The 16,209-nt window shown below is 46.0% G+C and overlaps 1 protein-coding gene and 1 long non-coding RNA gene across 8 annotated transcripts; one reads left to right on the forward strand and one right to left on the reverse strand.

The window, feature by feature from the left end:
- Positions 1 to 6,123: 6,123 nt before the first annotated feature.
- On the forward strand, positions 6,124 to 15,501 carry LOC112896217 (ABC transporter G family member 45). The gene is made up of 22 exons (XM_025964139.1): positions 6,124 to 6,475; positions 6,554 to 6,674; positions 8,789 to 8,877; positions 9,094 to 9,178; positions 9,293 to 9,452; positions 9,629 to 9,705; positions 9,854 to 9,904; positions 9,983 to 10,073; positions 10,370 to 10,671; positions 10,893 to 11,488; positions 11,580 to 11,740; positions 11,872 to 11,975; positions 12,070 to 12,229; positions 12,313 to 12,476; positions 12,564 to 12,896; positions 12,982 to 13,272; positions 13,580 to 13,663; positions 13,737 to 13,870; positions 13,978 to 14,205; positions 14,302 to 14,473; positions 14,551 to 14,805; positions 14,939 to 15,501. The coding sequence occupies exons 1-22, from the start codon at positions 6,288 to 6,290 to the stop codon at positions 15,206 to 15,208; spliced, it is 4,116 nt and encodes a 1,371-aa protein (XP_025819924.1). The 5' UTR covers positions 6,124 to 6,287; the 3' UTR covers positions 15,209 to 15,501.
- Positions 7,311 to 15,045, reverse strand: LOC112896219. Of its 7 annotated transcripts, none has more exons than XR_003229388.1 (7): positions 14,907 to 15,045; positions 14,567 to 14,818; positions 14,331 to 14,481; positions 11,852 to 11,920; positions 10,807 to 10,926; positions 9,350 to 9,506; positions 7,311 to 7,856 (listed from the first exon to the last, which is right to left on the reverse strand). It is a non-coding gene; the product is annotated as an uncharacterized LOC112896219 (long non-coding RNA). The 7 variants fall into 7 exon arrangements; XR_003229386.1 differs by having other exon boundaries at positions 10,807 to 11,037; XR_003229387.1 differs by lacking the exon at positions 11,852 to 11,920.
- Positions 15,502 to 16,209: the final 708 nt, after the last annotated feature.

Below are 16,209 nucleotides of genomic sequence, written 5' to 3' on the forward strand. Positions count from 1 at the left end.
GTGGCTTGCGACACGGGCCGAGGAAGCCTTTGTTCAGTCAGCCGCCGCCGCGACTTTTCAACCGGGGCGCTGCGGGATGCCGGCGGGATCGGCGGCGGCGCGCGCGCCCGCGGGCGGCTGCTTCCGAGTTCCGACCGTCGCAGAAGGCAGTGGCTGGCACGTGCCACGTTTGCCAAACCGGGCGGCCTCGTGCGTGTTTGGCAACTGGCAAGGCCCCGTACTTGGCTGCAGGCTGCCTGCTTGCTTGCTTGGTCACCTGACCTGGACGACCTGCAAGCTGCCAGGCACGCGCGCGGAAGCAGGCAAGATCGGGACACGACACCGGCACGTGCGCGCTCGCTGGCCGCGCACGCGCGTGCACGGCCGGCCAAATTGGATCAGCATCATCTACCAGTCGTTGTCGTCCCGTGCCTACGTGGCAGACCAAGCCAAGCCCGGCCGTTCAATTCAGGGCCTGTATGAATTGTGCTGTTCTTCCTCGTTGTTATCCCGAGAAGGGGAAAAAAACACGAGTTCCAGGCGCGCGCGTTACACGTAGGTACTAAGAATCGAACGCGACAAAGGCGAGACCGGCTGGCTGGCAATGTACATTGTCCGAACCCAGGAGCAATACAAGGTCGCCATTGCTGCCACGCAAGCAGCCAAGAACGGCCGGTGCAATGCAACTGCCGGAAGTAGAGCACGCACGCTAACCGGAAAACGGCAGAGTCGAAGACGAAGAGCTCCGATGGATCGGATCGGAAGACCACCGCCGGACGCCCTGCCTCCGACGGCAGATCTCCCCCGGCCCTGCCAAGGCGTCCGTTCATGCGTCGTTCAGAGCCCTACGCACACACGAAACCCCTGCTAGCTTGATGCAGCATGAGGGCTGGTGGCTGGCTTGTTTGCATCTGCTCCATCGCGTTACTTACTACATGTGCAGGGCAGCTGGTGAGATACAAGGAAAAGTTTGGCGCGAGTCCCTTTCGCAGCTTCCAATAATCGCGCTCTGTACGTATCTTGTCTGTTTGTAGCATGTGATATATATCGTTTGCACGTAAGTATACTCCGTCCTGTAATTACAAGGGATTCTATTCTAGACTTTTAAAGGAGAGATTAAGGAGGACGCGTGTGGCCCTCATTAAATTCCGTCTATTAAACCAACTAGTCGGCTGAAATCGAGGGATAAACCAGGCCTTAAAAGCCAAGTGCTGATAATGAGAGTCAAGGATCGAAACGGATAATAATAAGCTGGAACGAAGATACTTTTGAAGTGAGGGAAAAGTCCACTTTACATACTTGAACTATCACAAAAGTCTGATTTTTAACTTTTAACTATAAAATCAGATAACAGAGATCATCCAACTATTGAAACTGGGTAAATTTGACACTTTGTGGGGTTGGGTTCAAAGGTGGTTTTCAGTTTGTGAAAATTAAAAATATTTAAGTTTAAACTAAAGAATTCTTAAGTAATTTATTTTAAATAAAAAATAAAACGGGTACAGTATTTTTTCTGAAAACGTATCCTATCTGTTGTTACTCTACTTGTCAGTTATCTGGATTCAATTTTTTCATATTTCTAGAATTTTTTTCTCATAATTATACCTATTATTTTTAATACATATAGAGCAACAACAGATATGTTATATTTTTTAAAAAAAATTATATATACATAAGTTGCATTTGAGGACGGAGGAAGTACATATACGCGGGTAAGGAGAACCACGAATTCCGTCCTTGGAAAACGAAGGACGGGAAGTCAAGGCGAGCCCTGCAGAATTTCCAACCTGACCACCCGTGCACACGCAACGGTTCATTTGGATGGTAGCTGCAGTTTTCAAACCGGCCGGTGGCTTGCTAATCCCGACCGGTAGTGTTCCCTCCCTCCCCGTAATGGCACCCGGCCAGTGACGTGTACTCTAGCTATCACCATGGCTGCTAATACTCCCAAGTCCCCGCACTGTACATGTGCGTGGATTATTGTGTGTAGCTTGCAAGCCTAATTTAGGAAAGGAGACGCGTCAAGTAACTAATTTAAGGACGAGTTTATTATACCATTTTCAGGTTCCGATTCAAAGGATCGTCGTCGTCGTGATTTGGTAACTAACGGCCTGCGGTAGAAAATAATGCAAATTAAAATGCAAGTAGCGGCAGAAGCAGACATGCATGCGTGCGTGCTTTGTATTTGGACCGATCGAGAACAGTCGTCGTGATCGTCGATCTACAGCCATGCCTGATGCCAACGGTACAGGCTTGGTAGAAGATACACTATAAATTCTTTCTTAATGAAATACGTGCATGCAGGTGGCAGCTGACGGACCTAACTTGCTTGTCTGTCGTTCAATTTCCTCCTTGCCCATGCTCTTGCATTAACCAATCGGAAGCTGACATGGATCGGCGGCAGAGTAGTAGTCAAATGACGGCTGACCTTACTGATGATGTACTCGCGCGCGCATTCATGGAATTAATGAATACCCCATCCTTAATCAAGCTGTGGATAGACTGACGATCGACTGACTACACATCAACTCATCAGGCATGACAGATCATTGTTCTGTGTGCATCTGCAATGACTAATTATTGAGCATGGGCGTGGCAGATCGGAGACGAGGTCACTGGCATATGCATGCAAATGCTGCTGCAGTTGTTTGCTGATGAGCCAGAACAGTGTGCTGATCAGTTATTCAGTTCTGACAACCGAGTCGTCGTAGCAGTGTATGTACCGCTACACTACACGCATCTCAAATGAGCTGGGCCCTGTGCTGCTCCAAGTCAACGCTAGGAGTATGCATGCCCCGCTGCCCAGATGCAGATGTGTTGCATCAGTCATTCAGTATCGCTTAGCTTGCTGAATCTGAATGATGGCTTGGCTGGCAGTCTGCCACCCATGCAGGTTCGAGAGAACAAGTCAAGCATAGTCTTTATTATGGAAGACGAAGCTATACTATACAGCTTAGCGCTGAAATGTTTGCCCGCGCAGTGCATTTTCCCGGCCTTCTATTTATTTTATTCTGAACAGTGCATTTTCCTATCCTTCTCTTGCGTTGCGTGTGTGCAAGCCAAACGCAAAGCGACCAGCAGAGCGACCGGAATTGAAGATGACGCCGGAAGGCGGCCGGCCGGCTAATTAAGCGTGTGCAGCATGTTCGCGTCTATTATGAGCGGCGGCGTGTCCATGCCTGCATTCCGTGGTGGTGGGTGCTGCCCCGCACCGCCGCTAGCTTCTCCGCCGGCCGGCCATCCTACTGACCAACCAACCACTATACCCTGCGTCTGCGTGACGCAGGCGCCTCTTTACGACGACGCCGTGCGCCGGCCCAGCAAGCTGCTCGATCGATCGATCGCCTCTCCGGCGATCACCCTGAATTCCAAGTACTCTAGCTATCTTCTACTCCACTCCGTATGCAATAATTGTGTGTGTGTGTCCAGCCATTTCTGAATTTCTGATAGATCTCGATGCAGTCATCGGCGAGCGAGGGACGATGTCAATTTCCCAGCTGGTACTTGGCGACAGTAACCGTCTCGCTGTCCGCGTCACGCGCACTGTGCATTGGACTGCCATGTACGCCACTGCTACTTGCATTACTGACTCATCATGCGTACTCCGTCCTAAGCGTGCCTATGGCTGGACGACTAAGTACAGGAGAACTAGCTGACAGATCGATCGAACTAACCATTTTCTTTAATCTTCCAGATTATACAGCAGCAGCAGCAGCAGTATCTATCGTCGTCGACGATAGAATAGATACGATGATGTTCGTCCTTCCAAGCAAGCTTATTCGTTCCCTTAGTGCTTATCTACACTGACGAGGGAATGGAAATCAACGAACGGTCGAACCGAAGAGCGAGCGGCCATGCCAGACGGCGAGACAGGGAATATATAATCAGAGAACAGATATGCTAAGCAACCGTGTCGTCCAAGGACTGGCAGGCAGGACAGCATCTGACATGCAGCATCGATCAACGACGCAGTGCCGACTGGAGTGAACGTACAACACAAAGCTGCTCGGCCATCTAGCACCTGATCACCTGACACATGGATGATCATCTCAACATGTTTGGCGCGTATTCTTTAATCCGCGACGAGGAGTGGTGAACTCGATCAGTAAGTACATGGTGAGATCGAGAGTGCAATATATAATCTCTTCAGCTAACAGCTACCATCGCTTGTTGTTTGTTTGTTTTTTCGAATTATCTCTTCACTGATTACTTGTTACTATATATATGTATATATAGTAGTATAGCAAGCGATGGATGCATGATGCAGGGTACTGTTGCTCATGTCATTGCCGGGGATGGATCGGAGTAGATGGCGGGCGAGCGAGAGCAGCTGCAGCCTGCAGGCGATTTCAATGGGAGCTAGGGACGGTGGCAACACGTTCGGCGGGCATGGCCCCGAGCTCGATCATGCATGTGATGTTTGTCGTGGCGGCAGTCTGCAGGAGCAGCACATTGCTTGTTGGTCTCTCATATTTTAATTTGCTAGTTAATTTGACATTATTTCCGTTTTCTTTTCTCAACTGTCGTGTGTCTGCAGCAGCAACTGCATGGAGGCACGCGTAGTGAACAGTGTCGAGAATTGCACTGACGGAGCCATGCATGAGTGGCTGATGGATCAGACCATACATGCAAGCACGCAGAAGCCCTCTTTGGTGGCTCCAATGCAATAAAATAAAGTTATGCAAACTGTGCCTGGCGCAAGATGTGACGAACAAAATTGAAGCCATGAGTATGTATATATGGTAAAGAATAAAAGATATACATGTCTGATGGCATGCACGCAGGCCACTACGAAAACATAGCAAGTCACGATTGCGATGGTGAGTCTAAAAAAGCGGTGACACATCCAATCCAATGTCCGGTGGAGAAGCAAACAAACTAAACTACAAACCCTGGGCATTTCATCCTCCTCCTCTATAAATTAAGCCCCCAAAACCCAGCAGAATTCGCTCGTTGGGCCTGACTTTTCGACCAGTACGTCGTCGACCCTGCCCAGAGCAAACACGAAATAGATGAGTTACTGACGCGAGAAATCAAAAGCACCCGATCGATCGATCGGCTTGTCTGAATCTCCGATCCCGGTGATAGCTAGCTAGCGATGAAAGCAGGATGGCCGCGACGACGAGTTGACGAACTACTAAGCTAGCTAGTGGCCGGCATCGATCGCCTCATCAATACAATGGATGCGCCGCTTCTGTGATGGTCCAAAGATGGGCGCAACGCAATCTAGTAGCTCTTGCGTCGTTAACAGTACTGGTAGTGTGTGACACAGCACATGCAAGCTACCTAACCTAGCTAGTATATGTAAGTATATTTCTTACGGACATTAAAGGATCGGATTGATAACGCTATTATATTTTTGCTTGTGACGCGCGCGGAGATGAAAAGACGTTGAGTTTTCCAAGAAATCTATCTTCGTATCCTTACTAGCTCCTTTATAAATTTGGCGCTGAGGGTAGATCGCGTGGAATAACGCCAGCTGCACGATCACCAAATTTTTTTATGTGCATATGATCAGCATTTGTCAAATGACATGTAGGATCAAGACCAGATATATAGGCCACTAACACATTAACTAGCTTGGTGGTATATATATATATATATGTATATATCGATGTAGATTCCATGTTGTCTCTTACCGTCGAGTTGGACAGAATAAAATTACTATCCTACCCATTAGGACCATCTTCGATCATCGCCAGCATCATTCATACTCCCTCCATTCTAAATTGTAAGACCTTCTTATTTTGTTCTAAGTCAAAATTTTGTTTGCTATCGTAGATGTTATTAATACGTTTTCCTCCTTGGTCATAGTCCAAATCCTCTTAAAAATTAAGAATTTAGGGGTTTAGGTCCAAAATAGGATATAAATTGGGGGAAAAAAGGGAGAAAATGAAGAAGAAGAAGAAATCAAACTAAAGTGGGCAAAGGTTGTCGGCCGGAGCGCACAATCATACGTGCGTGGTCGTTAGCTGTTGGAAAACGAAAACGATTCCATTCGCCTTAAAACTCCATCTCCAAACGCCTCAAGATTTAAACACACACATGCCTCGGCCTCTACCTCCCTCGCTCGCTCTGCCGCCGCTTATATATATATATATACTCATCTGCATCTGCCTCCAGATATGCACGCGCATGCACACATCTATCGGTCGGGCGATCCATCGATGCACCGCCCGTGTGCCGACCATTCATGTTCATATTATTGTTAGGACAGGTAGCTTAGCTAGCGAGCGAGCGACGACTCAGCCGGCCGGCCGTGTCGTCCGTCGTTGCAGCTAGGTAGCTTCTAGGGCCGCCGGAGGAGGATGGAGTACAGTGAGGCGGGGCGGCAGCCGGCGGCGGCGGCTGCAGTGGAGATGTCCGCCGGGCGCGAAGAAGAAAGGTGGTACGACGACGTCGCCACGACGGCGGCGGCGGGGAGGAGGGAGCCGCCGCCGCTCACCCACGACGACAACCGCGGCTTCCTCCGCATGCTCCGCGAGAAGAAGGAGAGGTCCGATCTATATTCCCGTGCTGACGGATGCATGGTTGTGCTGTGAACTGAACTGATCGACGACATGGATCGTCTCAGGCTGGGCGTGGAGGCGGCGAAGGTGGAGGTGCGGTTCGAGAGGCTGACCGTGGAGGCGGACGTCCGGGTGGGCCGCCGCGCCGTCCCGACGCTGCTCAACTGCGCCGTCAACGCCGCCCAGGTAACCAACCAACGCCGGCGAGTCCCGTCGTCATCTATCGTTGCTAGCTTCCCATGGCCATGCATGCTGCTGCGATGTGTTTGTTTCGCTTGCTTGCTTGCTTCCTTGCTTGGCTTTGTTTCTGGCTTTGTCTCTTCTCCTTCCTCGGGTGCATGCATTGCGAGTTGCAACTGCAAGGCAGTTTCTTTTTTATTTTGTTGGTGGTGCTGTTTTCATTATTTCTTTCCGAAAGGATTTTTTTTGTTTTAATTTTAGAGAGAGAGAGAGAGAGAGACGAGGAAGAGAGGGATTTGGTTTGGTGAGACACGTCGAACGGATTGTAGGTCCGTTGAGGTCCGTGTAGGTTACGCGGCACCAAAGATCGAAGCTTTTGCGCAACAAGTGCATGAGGAACAAGCTCGATGGACAAGAGTATAGTTAGTTAGCAGAGCAGGCGCCTCTATACGGTAATACAGTTAGTTAGCACTTTAGTGGCAAAAGTTGCATATATAGATGGGTAGATTATTTGCACAGTATTTTTAAGTGAGAAAATGAAGATTGAAAATCTACTCTTGTAGAATTTCTCCTACCAAAAGAGTAGTAGTACACAGGGAGTACTTGGTTGTGGTGTCTGGAACACGACACAATAACGTCCGGTAACTGAAAATCCGAGGATTTCTTCACGTAGGACAAGCAGAGTGTCCTGTCAAGCATCAGCTGGAGCTGCTGGCTCCTGCTATATATAAACTCTCCAATATCTATCTCATGCACGGGACCACATCTCCAGATAATAAAGATGGTGTCATAAATTAACACAAGTGATCGATCGAGCAGTGTCATGGGCGGCCAGGCCTCCGATGCATATTCAGCTCGATCTGGCGACGGACCCCAACCCCATGTCCTGAGATTTTCGACGGAGACAGAGGCGCAGAGCCTCGTAGCCAGCTGGGGCCCTGGTTGGGTTGGGCAGCCTTCAACACACGTCTGGTTAGGTCTTCAGTGTACGAGGTCCCTCGGCGTAGGAAGCAACGCGGACCTCAGGGGTGAACGGCCATCATAAGCTGGCGTCCTGTGTGCGGCTGCTGCGAGCATCTTGAATTCTTAAATCCGGCCACTCCGACCTCATACACGGTGTCAATGGCGGCAGCAACGATGACGAGCTTGTCCGATGCCCCGGCCTGCTGCTCGTAGCCTTCCCCGGCCCTGTCAAGGAAGAGAACACATCACGTCTCTGTTAGATCTCTCATGATGATTTCGCCTTCAAAGGGATCAGCAGCCATGATTAATGAGGCTCATTATCTGCCAAGATTTCGGTATTTCGGTCCATGCAGCTATCTGCCTATTTAGACATGCAGCTATTCGCAACAGACTCCCCATTTTTGTCTCACCTAAGACCTACTCTAGTACCTGAAAACTCGAAACGTTGATGCAAAAATGAAACTTCAAACATGTCCTGTTGCTTTAATGTGTGACGTGCTATGGTCGCCCAATACTAGCTATAAATGGTACCTGAATTGACGCGGCGAAGTATTTACTGCCTGACCGTGTTTGTGGAGATTCAACGGATATGCCAACCCTACCCTAAGCATACATACTAGCAAGATTCTTTCTTTTCTTCCATACCCCATAAAACTTTCTTAGCTCTTCATTTCTTAGGCACTTCTTTTCCAGAATGTACAGAAAGCCTAGCATAGCAAAATAATCCAAGACTACCTGTGCCCATACAGGTTCACAGTTCAGAATTTACACTACCCAAAGACAAATACATACATGGACTATGCACAAGCCACAGTGCTACGCAGAAAAGCTTTTTTTTTTCCGGACATCTAATAGACCTGGTGGCATGAGCACAACAAAATCACAACAGTACTTATGAACTCAAAAGTAATACAACAACCAATAAAAGTTAATCGAGACAGGCTGACAGAAGATAGCTCGATAGGTAAATCTGCAGACTAGTTTAGCAGTTTGGATCGAGCCAAGTGACTGAAATCTTGTTATGCTGTTGTGGAGTTTAGCAAGCACTAAAATACATTTGTATGCCATGCATGTGTTTGTTTTGTAATGCAAAATTGGTAGGCCATATTTAACAAAATAAAACATATTTCTAAACGAAATTTTGTTTTGATATGCAGGAATTAGCAACATCTGCTCATATGTGTGTTACAAGGAAAAGGCCTATGAGGATAATATACGAAGTAAGCGGGGTCATTCAACCATCAAGGTATATGCCTCCATATCTTTCACAAACTGCCAAGTTCAGATATTGCACCCGTATCAAATTTAGCAGAGAAATACTAAAATACACCTGTATGAATTTGTTAGCCTTTTTGTGCTTTCCCTCCTCTTCGTCGCCAATAAAAAAGTCCCTTCTGTGTGGTCTCGCACTTGAGTATCTATTGTCTTTACTAAGATATTGAACTTAATCCCATTCTGTCAGGATGACACTACTTCTAGGAGCACCAGGTTCAGGGAAAACAACTTTTCTAAAAGCACTGGCAGGAAAATTGGATTCTTCTTTGAAGGTAGAATAAGTTACCTACATGCTATCAGAAGTATTTGTTAATGAGAAAAGGGAAAAAAAATAGAGATAACCTGACAGAAGTGCATTTTCTTAATGATTCAATGATTCCCAATAGTTCAAAGGAAAGGTACTGTACAACGGAGAAGAAATGAGTTCCTCAACACCACAGTACCTGCGTGCTTATGTTAGCCAGTATGATCTTCACCATGCTGAGATGACAGTAAGAGAGACGATCGACTTCTCTTCCAAGATGCTGGGAACCAATAATGAATTTGGTAAGACATCCTCTTGCATATAGTGAGCATTCATTTGAACATCATTGGAATGTCCTGCAGTTAACAGCAATGAGACACTGCAAGGCAAGAAGTATGTATAGTATTCAAGATGTATCAATTTTTCCATGGCACAAACACTGATACAGACTCCTGTTTGCTTGGAATGATAACCTCAGAGATGCTAGGAGAAGCAATAAGAAGGAAAAAAGGTGTCATCAATAAAATGGACCAGGATCTTGATTCATTCATTAAGGTAGTTTCACATTGTACTACGCTTCTTACAAAATTGGATTGTATTTTGTTCAGTTACTCTGCAGGCTATATAATATATATATCTTGACAACATCATATAATATATAGCAAACTTAAGATATAGCAAACTTAACAACTGTTTTCTGCAGGCTACCACCTTTGGAGAAGGAAGCAACCTTACAACAAACTACATTATCAAGGTAACCTGGTTACTTGTTAAGTTTGCTATATAATATATATATCTTGACAACATCATAGTAACAGTTGATTATATGCAGATACTTGGCTTGTCTGAGTGTGCTGATACCCTAGTAGGAGACGAGCTGAGAAGAGGAATATCAGGAGGGCAAAAGAAAAGAGCCACAATTGGTAAGCATACCACTTTTCAATCAGTAAAAAGCAATAGTGCACTATGTTCCTTTAATAAACTATAAATTGAAACTCAACAATTTATTTGACTGTATCTGAGCAAGCATCCCTCAATGTGTTATAACTAGATGAAACTAGGATTTGCATGCATTCTTGGAAATCACATGAAAGCGCATTCCATGCAAATCTAAAGAAAATTGTTATGGAGATAGTGCCACTGCCAGACTGCCAGCTACCAAGAAGTTCAATATTGACATAATGTTGCAAATTTATTAAAATGATTTTTTTTAATGCAGGGGAGATGCTAGTTGGTCTTGCAAGATGTTTCTTTATGGATGATATTTCAACAGGTCTAGATAGCTCCACCACATTTGAGATCATGAAATTTCTCCAACAGATGGCACATTTGATGGATCTCACAATGGTTATTTCCTTGCTGCAACCACCTCCCGAGACATTGGAATTATTTGACGACATTATACTTTTATGTGAGGGGCAAATTGTGTATCATGGTCCTCGAGAAAATGCTACAGACTTCTTTGAAACTATGGGATTCAAATGCCCTAGCAGGAAGAATGTAGCGGATTTTCTTCAAGAGGTAATCAATTATCAAATTTACCTATAAGGAATAGCGAAATATAACAATAGTGCTAGCTGATTAAAAAATATACTCCTATCATTAATACACCCAATACATAAAATCCGAAAATTAAGCAGGCAATAGATGACTTACAATTCCATGCAGTAACTATCAGTATTCTGCACTATATGTTGTGCAAAATAATGTTAATATTTTTTCTCCAATTGGCCACTGACCAGGTAACCTCAAAGATGGACCAAAAGCAGTACTGGGCTGGCGATCCAAATAAGTATCAGTACCATTCAATTGAAAAATTTGCAGAAGCATTCCGAATGTCATATCTCCCTCGACTAGCAGAAGAAAAACTGTGTAGTACGAACAATACTGGAAAGAATAAGGAAGTAAAAATGAATGCAAGTCGCCAGATCTCCAGATGGAACATTTTCAAGGCATGCTTTTCAAGAGAAGTATTGCTCCTAAAACGAAACTCTCCCGTACATATATTCAAGACCATACAGATAACTGTTATGGCTTTGGTGATCTCCACGCTTTTCCTGAGAACAAAAATGAGCCATAAATCCGTACTTGATGCCAATAAGTACATGGGAGCGCTTTTTATGGCTGTTGTGATAGTAAACTTCAATGGCATGACCGAAATTGCAATGACAATAAAGCGGCTTCCCACCTTCTACAAGCAAAGAGAACTACTAGCATTGCCAGGATGGGCACTCCTTTCTTCAGTTTTCCTTATTAGTATTCCGATATCGCTTGTTGAGACAGGCCTTTGGACAGGCTTAACCTACTACGTGATTGGATATGCACCTTCCCCTATCAGGTATCATCTCTTGACACTTACATAGCTAATGATCTCTGGTACTTCAATAGGACAAAATAAGAAAAAAAAAACTTTCCCTTGCTAATGGCAGGTTCATCCAGCACTTTCTGGTACTTTTTGCCATGCATCAAATGTCAATGAGCCTGTATCGTTTCTTAGCGGCCATAGGAAGGACACAAGTGATGGCCAACATGCTAGGCACTGCAGCTCTTATAGCAATCTACATACTTGGAGGCTTTGTCATATCAAAAGGTTAGATGATTCAGCTTATCATGCACCATGAAGCATGAGCATATCTACGTATGACATAACCCATAACAAAGGATAAATATTAATACAGGTTCTGTGAAATAAGTTGCTAACCAGTTCTGTACATTAAACAGATGATCTCCAACCATGGTTGCGCTGGGGATATTGGACGTCCCCATTCACCTATGCACAGAATGCGATCGCCCTCAATGAATTTCATGACAAAAGATGGGCTACAGTAAGCACTAATTTCAACACTTGGACTTGCTAACTATATGCTAGCATATCCTTTTCCAAATGGCACTAATGTTCTTGATCTTTGGTATTGATAGGAATTTTATTATGCTGATGCAAACACCGTCGGTGAAGCTATCCTCAAGATCAGGGGGCTGCTAATGGAGTGGCAGTGGTACTGGATTTGTGTCAGTATTTTATTTGGATACTCGCTGGTCTTCAACATCCTCAGCATATTGGCATTGGAGTTCATGAGCTGTATGTATACCGATCTATCATGAACCTTATAAATATTTTGAATATAATGAAAGAGATAATTAGGTCTCGTTTACTACTTGCAGCTCCACACAAGCATCAAGTTAACATCAAGACAGCTAAGGCAAATTTCGAGTACCACAGTCAGATGGTTGCGAATGGCAATTTGTCAAATGATCAAGTTATCCTCCCATTTCGACCCCTCTCCCTTGTATTTGATCACATCAACTATTTCGTTGACATGCCTAAGGTAATCTCTTGACTACTTCAAACCTTACCCAGTAGCTGCATCAATTCCAATCACCTATTGAAGAAAAGCATACAAATATCCCACCAGGAGATGACAAAAAATGGAGTAACGGAGAAAAAGCTTCAGCTGCTACAAGATGTCAGTGGTGCTTTTAGGCCAGGAGTGCTAACAGCTCTAATGGGAATAACTGGTGCTGGCAAGACAACATTGCTAGATGTATTAGCTGGAAGAAAAACTGGGGGATATATTGAAGGGACTATTAAAATAGCAGGTTACCCTAAGAAGCAGGAGACATTTTCAAGGATCTCAGGTTACTGTGAACAGAGTGATATTCACTCCCCTAATCTCACTGTTTATGAGTCACTGAAGTTTTCTGCATGGCTTCGCCTGCCTTCAAATGTTAAACCTCATCAAAGAGACGTATGTGTATCAACCTTCCCCACCCCTCTTTACCATTGCTAGAAGACAGCAACTGACACAAGATTTCTCTTCAAAATCATTTCAGATGTTTATCGACGAAGTCATGAGTCTAGTTGAACTCACAGACTTGAAGAATGCCATGGTGGGAATTCCAGGGGCAACGGGCCTGTCAGCTGAGCAGCGGAAAAGATTAACAATAGCTGTGGAGCTGGTAGCTAGTCCCTCTATTATATTTATGGATGAGCCAACCACTGGCTTGGATGCTCGTGCTGCAGCAATTGTCATGAGAACAGTACGAAAGACAGTAGACACTGGACGAACTGTTGTCTGCACAGTTCATCAGCCAAGCATTGAGATATTTGAATCCTTTGATGAGGTATGAAGAAGTTTAAATGGTGTATAACTATAAATGGGTAGAGAAAAATATAATTACAACAATCAACTAAGAAACATGATAGTCCAAAGCTCAAGTGATGTTAGTGTGAGAAGGTATCGACGCATATTAATTTTCCAGCCAAAAACAACAAAATAAATTGGCCAAGTAAATAGTAATATCCATAATGTTCTACAGTCTTTGACTTAAACTAGAAAAAGATCGAGGAAATGCATGGTAACTGTCCATTTACACAAGTAGGCGCTACAAAATCATCTTCTGAGTTTCAGTTCAATTTGGTCAATTGCAGCTTCTGCTTATGAAAAGAGGAGGTCAGCTCATATACAATGGCTCGCTAGGACCACTATCTAGCAACATGATAAAGTATTTCGAGGTAAGACTGCCTGAGAACTACCTTTACTTGTGAGATGCAGCAAGAAGAAAATATTGAAATCACTTTTTAACAGGCAATACCAGGCGTTCCTAGAATAAACAAGGGCCAAAATCCAGCAGCATGGATGCTAGACATCAGCTCAAATATAACAGAATATGAGATTGGAATGGATTATGCAGAAATTTATCGCAACTCCTCCCTCTACAGGTACACACAGTAGTACAGCCATACAGCTGCAAATCGCTTTATTATGTTAATTGGCACAAAAAATAAGGTGAAAGTGAATCTAATGGAATTACTGGTGGCCTCTGCAGGGAGAACAGGCTTCTAATCGATGAGTTGGAAAAACCAGAACCAAACGCAGAGGATCTACATTTTCCTCAGGGTTATTGGCAAAACTTCACGACGCAATGTGTGGCTTGCCTGTGGAAGCAAAGTTGCGCGTACTGGAAAAACTCGGAACACAATGTTGTTCGGTTCATAAACACTTTTGCTGTTTCGATCATGTTCGGAATCGTATTCTGGAAAATCGGCTCAACCATGTAAGTGGGGTTCTGATGCATCATGACTATCTTTCATGAACACTTTTAGTTATCGGTGCCCCGATTAAGATCCTGATGCGAATCCGTGTGCAACAGCAAGGACGAGCAAGATGTGTTCAACATACTTGGGATCGTATACGCGTCGGCACTGTTCCTGGGTTTCATGAATTGCAGCATCCTGCAGCCCGTGGTGGCAACGGAGAGAGTCGTGCTCTACCGCGAAAAGGCGGCAGGCATGTACTCCACCATGGCCTACGCCATTGCTCAGGTAACGTTCTGAATGCAGCAAGCAAGCTTGTCAGGACTAGGAACACTTGAACAGAGGTCTGGTTTTATGTGTCGCAGGTGTCGGTGGAGTTACCTTACATGCTGGTGCAGGTGCTGATCTTCTCGTCGATCGTGTACCCAATGATCGGGTTCGAGCTGACTGCGGGCAAGTTCTTCTGGTTCTTCCTGTACCTGGTGATGAGCTTCATGTACTACACGCTGTACGGGATGATGACGGTGGCGCTGACCCCCAACATCGAGATCGCCATGGGGCTGTCGTTCCTCATCTTCATCTTCTGGAACGTCTTCTCCGGCTTCATCATCGCGAGAGAGGTATGAGGTATCCCTAATCGACTGATGAGAAATTAGCGGCTCCATTTCATAGTGCGGGTGGAAGAATTCCCCCCAAATAATAATAATTAAAAAAACCTAACCTGACGAAGAGGAATGGTAACCGATGGTGCAGCTGATGCCCGTGTGGTGGCGGTGGGTGTACTGGGCGGACCCTGCGGCGTGGACGGTGTACGGGCTGATGTTCTCGCAGCTGGGTGACCGGACGGAGCGGATCCTGGTGCCGGGGGTCGGGGAGCAGACGGTGCGCGAGTTCCTGGAGGGGTACCTGTCCCTGCAGGACAGCCACTTCGAGCTGGTGACCTGCCTCCACCTCGCCATCATCGGCCTCTTCGCCTTCCTCTTCTTCCTCGCCATCAAGCACCTCAACTTCCAGCGCAGGTAGGGGAACGGACGGAGGGCTCGCACCGCCGCCGCCGCCACCAAAGGCAGATTTGCCGGCTGCAGGCAACACGCGTCTCCAGTGAATCAGACGGTAACCGCTTTCTAACAAAAACTGTAGAGGAAGCTGTGATTGTGAAGAGGCAATCAAAGTGTGCATAGATTTACTAGTGCTGGTACAGATAAACGGATTAGTAGGGCAGGAAATTAGCTGTAGATTCATCAAAAGGGAAGTGCAGAAGTGTACTACTAATTACAGTTTGGGAAAATGCAAATGCCATTGCGTGCCGTTTGCTTGTTCCGGTGTCTCAAGCTGCTTTTGAATTCTCCATCTCCTCCCTGCTACTGCTGCAACTGCAATCAGCAGGACACACCACACGAGTTCTGGATTTTCTTCTTCAGATTCCCGATCGGTAATGATCGTGGTAGCAGGTTTATGGGCCTACGGCCCGCCGCCCATTTCGATGGCCCAAACGGGTTATGACCCATGACCGGAGGCCCATAATGGAACAGTTCTGAAGCCGTGAACAGTTCCGCGTTATCTGCACGGCATGAAGGAAAGGAAGATGATGCGTAGAGTTCCAGGAGGCGTCTCCGTTTGCTGTCTCCTGGACATGGGCGTTTGCTTTACCTTCCTTGGTGTGCTCCACTGCTCCTCTAGCCGGTGTGGGCAACGCATGCGCCTCCCAAGCACTCTTGTGCTTCCTGGCACGTGTGCACGTCCAGGCCTCGACTCAAGGCAGGGGCAGGCACTGCCACAGTACATCATGGTCATCTTGACGCGCAGGTGCAGGGAGAAAGAGAATGTAATGTGGTACTCCTCCTAGATCTTCAAGACATGGTGCACTGCCCTGTCCTATTCCATAGTGCAGACCGCACCGAGGCACCAAGCCCGGCCGGCGTTAACAATTTTTGGGAGGCATGGTCAGGTAGACGGGGCAGAGCACAGAGCAGTGCCCTCGCGTACACAGACAGAACCGGTACGAAGAGCCCATCACGAGCTTA

Source organism: Panicum hallii, chromosome 6 (assembly GCF_002211085.1).
Source record: "Panicum hallii strain FIL2 chromosome 6, PHallii_v3.1, whole genome shotgun sequence".
Lineage (NCBI taxonomy): Eukaryota > Viridiplantae > Streptophyta > Magnoliopsida > Poales > Poaceae > Panicum > Panicum hallii.

What these genes read in the sequence shown, in the direction of transcription:
- LOC112896217 (XM_025964139.1), top strand. Translation starts at nt 6,288, where the DNA reads ATGGAGTACAGTGAGGCGGGGCGGCAGCCGGCGGCGGCGGCTGCAGTG. An exon ending in GGGGTCATTCAACCATCAAG is followed by an intron (nt 8,878 to 9,093) that starts GTATATGCCTCC and finishes CCATTCTGTCAG; the next exon opens with GATGACACTACTTCTAGGAG. An exon ending in TATGCACCTTCCCCTATCAG is followed by an intron (nt 11,489 to 11,579) that starts GTATCATCTCTT and finishes TGCTAATGGCAG; the next exon opens with GTTCATCCAGCACTTTCTGG.